This window comes from Bison bison, unplaced genomic scaffold, assembly GCF_000754665.1.
Source record: "Bison bison bison isolate TAMUID 2011002044 unplaced genomic scaffold, Bison_UMD1.0 scf7180017864472, whole genome shotgun sequence".
Lineage (NCBI taxonomy): Eukaryota > Metazoa > Chordata > Mammalia > Artiodactyla > Bovidae > Bison > Bison bison.
In genome coordinates this window covers 54,906-63,630 of record NW_011495033.1, presented here as the reverse complement: position 1 = coordinate 63,630, position 8,725 = coordinate 54,906, and the positions used below count along the sequence as shown (strand labels likewise).

Below are 8,725 nucleotides of genomic sequence, written 5' to 3'. Positions count from 1 at the left end.
GCCTAATAATTCTCCAAATTGATGTTTAAATCATAACTTGTAGACTCCAAAGCATGAAATACTGTGATACTTACCTTCTAAGACAGAGACAAGGCAGACCTTTTCTATTTATATTATGTACACCTTAAGCCATGATTGAGACATTCTCAAGGCTTCCTAGGTGGCTCAGTGGTAAAGAATCCACCTGCCACGCAAGAGATGCAGGTTCAATCTCTGGGTCAGGAAGATCCCCTAGAGAAGGAAATGGCAACTCACTCCCGTACGCTTGCCTGGGAAATCCCATGGACAGAGGAGCCTGGAGGGCTGTGGTCCATGGGGTCCCAAAAGAGTTAGACAGGACTTAGCAATTAAAACAACAACAACAGACATTCTCAACTTTACTCTGCCAGTCAGTAGCCTCATTGGAACAGGATCTAATAACCTTCCTGCCACTCTGCCAAAGGAGCAATAATATGTATAAATGGATAATAGGATGTCTCATCAAACTGTTACCAGATTTCTGAGAAAAGAAATTTAATGTCTGTACAGATTAAGGTGGCTTCTTGGAGGGGGAGCTGACTTTTCAAGTATATTTTAATTGGTTTAATGCAGTCTCTAACATTATCTCACATTGGTTATGAAAAGATTCTCCTGCTGAAGAGTTTCCCCAGGGCAGCCTTCATGTCCCGATTCCTCAGACTGTAGATGAAAGGATTTAGCATTGGAGTCACTGCGATGTACATCACAGTTATCACAGCGTCCTTTAGGCTGTAACTAGTCAGAGGGCGGAAGTACATGCCCATGACTGTCCCATAATACAGAGAAACAACGGTGAGGTGGGAGCCACAGGTGGAGAAGGCTTTGAGCACACCTTTGGTGGATGGAACCCATAAGACTGTGGAAAAGACTCGAACATAAGAGATGATGATGCATAGTAATGGCACGGAGAAAATAGCAGCCCCCAGGTACATCATCTTCACATTAAAGTGGATGTCAGAACAGGACAGCTTGAGCAAAGAGGCAATGTCACAGTAGAAGTTGGCCACTTCCTGGTTTCCACAGAAGGACAGGCTAGCTGTAAGCAGAGTGTGGGGGAAGGCATCAGCATTTCCAATCACCCAAGACCCAGTGACTAGCAGGACACAAGTCCGTGGGCTCATAATTGTTGTGTAATGAAGTGGGCGGGTGATGGCCACAGCTCGATCAAAGGCCATAGCAGCCAGGATATAACTATCTGTGTTACCCAGAGCTAACATGAAACACATCTGTGTTAGGCATCCTCCAAAGGAGATGGCTTTGGTGCCCAGGAGATGGTTGGCCAATGCCTTAGGGATAGTCACAGAGGAGAAGAAGATGTCAACAAAGGAGAGGCTGGCAAGGAGAAAATACATGGGGTTGTGGAGGCGAACATCGAAGCGAATGGCCAAGATGATGAGCAGGTTTCCAATCAGCGTGATGGGGTAAATGAACAGAAAGAGGATGAAGAAGACATCTTCCTCTTCCTGCTGACCGCTAACTCCCAGGAGGATGAAATCGAGGGTAGAGGACTGGTTGTCTTCTCTCATGGATCCTTCAGCAGGAAAGGGGAGAGGAATCCAGAATTAATGGTGAAATGTTATGTATAATGTTCTTTTTAAACCACTACTTTTGACTCCTGTAGTTGCTGTGTCAATACCTGGGTTCACCAAATCCAGAGATACGCAGTGCATTGCAGGGAAAACACTCCTGTTGGTCCATGGGGCTAGCTGACAATTAGCCCTGGACACTCATTCTAAGAAGTAAGTCATCTATGAAGTGCTTATCCTCCTCAGTCCCAGCACCATACCCAAACACCTAGGGTTTAATTATTTAACAGGCACTTAAGTTCATATTTGATGTGCTAGAAACTGTTAGTTCTTGAGGCAAAAGCATAAATATGGGAAAAGCACAACTTATCCACTTTTATTCATATATGGCAAAGTCTGCTTCAAGGACTTTAGAACTTAATGGAGAAGCCAGAACCCTACGCTAATCTTATCACAGATGAAAAGCAAAGGATAATATTTTGGAGTCTTTGAGAAAGCATTCCAGTGCAAGGATGGCTAGTACAAGAAGAACCCTGAACAATTGGAAAGTGTTCCACTGACTAAACTGAGAATGAGCCCCAGAGTCTAGAACATCACAACTGCCTACACTGGCATCAGAACATTGCAGAGCATAAAGACCATCTGGGTTAGGTCACAGCAAAGTGAAATCAGCGAATTTACTTCTTGGGCATCTCATTTTTAAAGTAAACATTCACATTTGATATGTTTATTCTATATTCCAAACTCTCAAATATATGTGATCATCTTGTTTTTCTCTTTGACCTTCCTTATCCTTTTTATTATTATTATTATTATCTCCTTTGGTGACTCATCCAATTTCATGGTGACTTTCAACTACTACTTAGTAGAAATGGATAGAAAGAACAAAGTAGATAGAATTCAGAGTTGTTTTCAAGGAAAATTCAAGAGAAACTCTAGATATACTAAAAGATTTAGGCAAGGTAGTTGCATAATAATCAATATTAAAATACTGATATTGTCTTATGTTTCTGTTGTTATCCAGTCATGTCCCATTCTTTGCGATCCTGTGGACTGTAGCCTGCCAGGCTCCTCCATCCATGGAATTCTCCAGGCAAGAATATTGGAGTGGGTTGCCATTTCCTTCTCCAGGGGACCTTCCTGACCCAGGGACCGCTAGTCTATTCCCCTTAGCAGCACTTACCTGGACACTTGTCTTATGTATTCAGAGTTATAATTTTTAAAAATTATTCCCATTCATGATAGCAAGAGAAATTTTAAGAAATAGAGAAATAATTCTTTAAAAAAGAGGAGGTCCAGACTGGCTGAGAAAAGCTACAAAACTTTACCAAACAAGAAGAAACAAATAATAAAAAAAAATAGGGAGATAAATATTAACAGAAGTTTCAATGTTGTATTATTGAAATGTCAGTTTACCTCTAATTAATTTATGAGTTCGTCACAGTCCCAATCAAAATACCATAGGTTTCTTTAAAAGATGATATTTACTAAACTGATCCAAAAATTCATGTAGTCTGAGAATAAAGAGCCAAGAGAACTAAGAGAGTTTGAGGCATGAGAATAAGGAGAAAGAAACTGACCTGTCAGTTATCAAAATGATTTACTCTGGTAATTCAGACAGTGGAGTGGAACTGGCGTAGAAATAGACAAACAGATCTATGTAATATGTTAGAGAGTTAGAAACAGATCCAACACTTATTAGAAATCGATACTAAACATAGTTGGTTTAGTACTAGGCAGGGAAAGGATAGAACGTACATTTGGTAAAGAGTGCTGGGACAGCTGGACATCTATAAGACATGTATGCACTGCTGTATTTAAAATGGATAACCAACAAGGACTTACTGTATAGCACAGGGAACTCTGCAATGTTATGTAACAACCTAAATGGGAAAAGCATTTGAAAAAGAATAGATAAATATGTATATGTATAACTGAATCACTTTGCTGTACATCTGAAACTAACACAACATTGTCAGTCACCTATGAAAGTGAAAGTCACTCAGTCGTGTCCAACTCTTTGTGACCCCATGGAATAGTCCATGGAGTTCCCCAGGCCAGAATACTGGAGTGGGTACCTATTCGTTTCTCCAGGGGGTCTTCCCAACCCAGGGATTGAACCCAGGTCTCCTGCTTTTGCAGAATTCTTTACCAGCTGAGCCACCAAGGAAGCCCAGAATCAAATATACTACAACATAAAAAAGTTGTTTCCTGAAAAAAGAAAATACAGAAAAATAATTTGTAAAGGATTAGTTCAAGAAAGCAAAGTTCAGAAAATTTAGAGAGAGATTATGTTTATGAAATCAGGCTTCCTCCACACTATTTCTCCTTGTGCTGGCTGGATGGAAATGTCCAAGAGGTGGATGGGACGATGGAATCAATGGGACATGGGACATGGTGGAGTGAGCCTGTGTCCCTAGGAGAACCATCATCCACCAAGGACACCCACTGAGACTGTTACATAAGGAAAAAAACTTTATACTGTTTAAACCATTGCATTTGTCATGTATTTGTTACCTGCCGGGAGCCACCACGGGAGATCCCACCCATGACAAAGGTCATGCGGAGAGGACCTGACAGGCAAAGGCGGAACAGGACTCAGAGGGATCCCTGGATCTGCTCGAGCATCTACCCTGATACTAAAATCTGTCTGTCTACTGTTTATTGTATTATGCCTTTCACCAACTCTTCTGACATTTACAGGGGGCTATCCCCGACCACCTTTCTCTGAAGAAAATCAACTTAGGGCTCTAGTTACTAAGTCTCCTGGGCTTGAAAGGAGCATTTTTACTTTAACCCCTCTGTTACTATTTTAGCTTACTTGGCAGGTTTATCCACACTCTTGCAACTAACGCACATGATTGTTCACAACACCCCAAGCATAACCTTCGAGCGATAAAAAAGCTTTATTAGAATAATACTGCATTGTTGAGCCAATGTTTGCTACCGAGTTTCCTTGTCCTTTGCCCAATGTGCGCCTGGGAGTACATTAGCAAAAATAGTTGGTATGCAAGAAAAACAAGCAATAGCCTTGGCATGAGAAACATAAAACCCTTGAGGTAGTAAGTTTTTTCTTTATTGTAACCCACTACGCCTTTGCTCCATAAGAATGTAGCTCTGTTTCCTGAGGGGGACTGAGGACTGGAAAGATAAAGGGAAAGCAGGTTTTCTGGGTGACCAACCTTTATCAAGAAAGAGTTACAAAATGTTAGCAGGCCACAGGGCTGGAAGATGATTTGCAGAACATAAGACCCTTTTTATGAAAAGCTATGCAGAAAATGTCCTGGTTTTGATGAAGGTGAAACTGATGTAATGTTGAGCTGACTCTGCATAACTCTGTATCTTTCACTTCTGGAAATGTGTAACTCAGAATATAAAAGCTCCCTTTGAAAATAAAGCTGCAGACCTGGCTTCCTCAGAGCTTGGTCTCCCCGTGTCATTCTTTTTTTCCTTTTCTCTCCTTTTCTCTCTCTGTTCTTCTTTCAGGATGACTCCTTGGAACACAGGGGCTTTATTGGCTTTCTGTGTAAACCAAGGAAGATCAAGCCTCTTTCTCTTCTTTTTTATCTATCCCTAATCTCCGACGCTGTTCTCCTGAGGGAATCCCTGGAACCTGCTGGGGCTGGACCCTGGTAAGTGGCGCCTGGAACAGGGACATCTGAAGGTAAGTCTCCCCCATTGTGCAGTTTTTTGGACGGCTAGGACCCCACTCAGGGTGTCGCGGAACCCCCTGCATAAGATAGGTAGGGTGAGAAGGAGTGGGAAGTAGGAATCTTTTTGACGAAGAGGTAGAAAAGATAGAAATTTTCTGACACGGGTAACAATGAGTCAAAAGAACGACAAATAGGAGTTATCTTGCAACTGTTAAACAAAAGAGGAATTAAGGTTAAGAAAGCTAATGTTCAATCTTTTTTTACATTTGTACAAGAACAATGTCCTTGGTTTCCAAAAGAGGACACTGTTAACTTAGATACCTGGGAAAAGGTAGGGAAGCAGCTAAAAGCTTATTACACTTTGCATAGCCCAGAGAAAGTCCCCACTGACACCTTTTCTCTGTGGAATATGATTAGAGATGCTTTAGATCCTGCTCATGAATCTGGTTAATCCACTACATTAATTGCCAACGTGACTTAGTAGTAAAATATGTAAATAATTTATATTAATTTATTAAAATACATTAATATTATTTTGTAATTAAATAATAAAAATTTTAATATTAATAAATATTTATGCAATCTAATAATATATAAATGTATTGCATTTATTAAATAATGCTATTATCACATTATTATAACATTATAATATATATTGTTATATATATTAATTATACTTAGGTATATACATATACATTATATATGATTAATATTTAATATTAGATATGCATTACATTATAATTATTTACATTATGTAAATAATATTACAAAAATTTATTGTAAATACTTCTATTTACAATAGGAGAAGGCAATGGCACCCCACTCCAGTACTCTTGACTGGAAAATCCCATGGGCGGAGGAGCCTGGTAGGCTGCAGTCCATGGGGTCGCTAGGAATTGGACACGACTGAGCGACTTCACTTTGACTTTTCACTTTCATGCATTGGAGAAGGAAATGGCAACCCACTCCAGTGTTCTTGCCTAGAGAATCCCAGGGACAGGGGAGCCTGGTGGGCTTCCATCTATGGGGTCATACAGAGTTGGACATAACTAAAGTGACCTAGCTTAGCTTAGCTTATATTTACAATATATTACTTTAAGTAATTAAAATGTACAATTATATAGATATATGTATTTATTTATGACAATTCATAAATAAGTATAAATTATTAATAAAAACAATTTGTTAATTGTTTATAAGTAATATACTTCACCTCAAGATGAGGGAGATTTAAAAGAGGCAGCAGCCCGATACCATTCTAATGAAGATTGGTCTTTTTTAGCTAAAGATGCTCCTAAGAGCTTAAGAGAAACATCCCCAATCAGACCATCCCTAAGATTCAGTTACCAGACAGTTAAAAAATCTCCGGAACAGGGGAAGAGAAACATGGGCCAAAAAGGGTTCCTGTAGATGCTTTTGCTCTGTAAAATATGATTAGAAATGTCCTGGACCCTCGTCATGAGGCTGTTAGATAACCTGTGGGGGAGGCTATAGCGGTAGATGTTGGTGGGTCTCCACTTTCTGCGCAGATCATATTTTCTGCCATTGACGAAAAAAAAAGGAGGGAGACTGTGCTCTACCTCCAGAGGAAGGAGAGGACTTGCAGGACGCTGCGGCCGGGCGCCCTGGTGAGCCCCCTGGTGAGCCCCCTCCCCCTCTACGCAAACCTTTAAAAACTTACCCACCACTTTCCGATTTAAGGCGATCGCCGCCGCCTTCTTTGCGCCTCCCAGGGCCCAGGAGTTCCCCACTTTGCCCCCAAAGCCTCCCAAAGCGTTGCCTAAGCCTGAAAAAGATAGAAAGTTTTTTGAACAAAGGGGCTTTTAAAGCAGACGCATGCACAATATGCAGAGGGTGCTCCTAGGAGAAAACCCCCTCAGGGGGGGTCTCACCCAGGCTGCGAGAGAGGCAGAAGAAGGGGATTTAGCCACAATATTAACCCCTGACCTGCCGGTTACTCCAATTCCAACGGGAGTGGCCGGCCCCCTACCTGAAGGCATTGTAAGATTTGTGCTGGGGTGTAGCTCGCTTTCTTTTCAAGGAATTTCGGTAGTGCCTGGTGTAGTAGATTCTGATTATATTGGAGAAATTAAAGTTTTGATCTCGCCGCCTACCAAAATTGTGCAAATTAATAAAGGTCAAAGAGTAACACAGCTTTTGCTTTTACCTTATTATCAGACACGAAAAAACTTGACTTCTCAAGCGAGGGGCCACAGAGCATTTAGATCTAGTGAGCTAGCCTTTTGGGTACAGAAAATTACAGCTCCAAGGCCTTTAAAAGATCTTTTAATTCGAGGAAATAAAATGTCAGGGCTGAGTTATGAACAGTTATTTAGGCTTTTCAACATTTAAAAGACCACACCTTCAATCTTTTGACTGACTCCTGATATATTGTAGGGTTGTTTCCTCATATTGAGACTGCTAATATTTCGAAAAATAAAACTACTCTCTTCTCCTTGTTATCTGATTTACAAAAAGAGATTAAACACAGAGATAAAAATATTTTGTGGGACATAGAGCCCATTCTGGCTTGTCTGGCCCTTTACATGAAGGAAATGCTTTGACAGATGCATTGACTAAAGTAATTGCTTTAAACTTACATAAAAAGATTGATAAGGCCAAAAATTCTCACAAAATTCCCCATCAAAATGCAGCTGGTTTAAGGTGTGAATTTCATATCCCTAGGAAAACAGCTAGACAAATAGTTATGTCCAAATTGCCTGGACCTTTAAATGCCCTAAATGATTTGGCAGATTCATTAACCAAGATCACTATAGCATCTGCCTTTGAGAAAGCCCGAGCCTCTCATTCACTTCATCACCAAAATGCTACTGCATCAAGATATCAGCTTCAGATTCCTTGAGAGTCTGCCCGAGAAATTGTTCATACTTGTGCACTTTGTCCTACTGCTGCAAACAGCTTACCTATGGGAGTTAACCCTCGCAGTCTTAAACCTAATATACTCTGGCAGAAGGATGTAACTCATGTTTCCTCATTTGGAAAATTGTCTTTTGTTCATGTTACCCTAGATACCTTTTCTCATGTTATCATTTCAAGCACCCGCATGGGGGAGGCATATAAAGATGTGGTACAACATCTCTTTACTTGTTTCTCATATTTAGGTCTGCCAAAAGCTTTAAAAACTGACCACACCCCCGCCTACACTTCTAAATTTTTTCAAGAATTCTGTCTAAAATTTCACATAAAACATAACACTGGCATCCCTTATAATCCACAGGGACAAGCTATAGTAGAAAGAACACATCAAACATTAAAAATACAAATCCAAAAATTGCAAAAAAGAGAATTTAAATATAGTTCCCCCCATCAGATTTTACAGCATGCTCTCTTTGTAATAAATAACTTGAATGCTGATTCATCAGGGACTACTGCAATGCTTCACCATTGGAGTATGGAACAACAAAATGCAAAGCTGTTGGTAAAATGGAAGGACCTCTTTTGCAGAAAATGGAGGGTCCTGATCCCTTGTTAACTAGCAGCCGAGGGTATGCTTGTATTTTTCCGCAG

General features: G+C 40.4%; 1 protein-coding gene across 1 annotated transcript; it reads right to left on the bottom strand.

The window, feature by feature from the left end:
• Positions 1-614: 614 nt before the first annotated feature.
• Positions 615-1,544, bottom strand: LOC105004123 (olfactory receptor 1A1-like). Its single transcript, XM_010861658.1, has one exon. It carries the CDS (start codon positions 1,542-1,544, stop codon positions 615-617), a length of 930 nt encoding a protein of 309 aa, XP_010859960.1.
• Between the last annotated feature and the right edge of the window lie 7,181 nt (positions 1,545-8,725).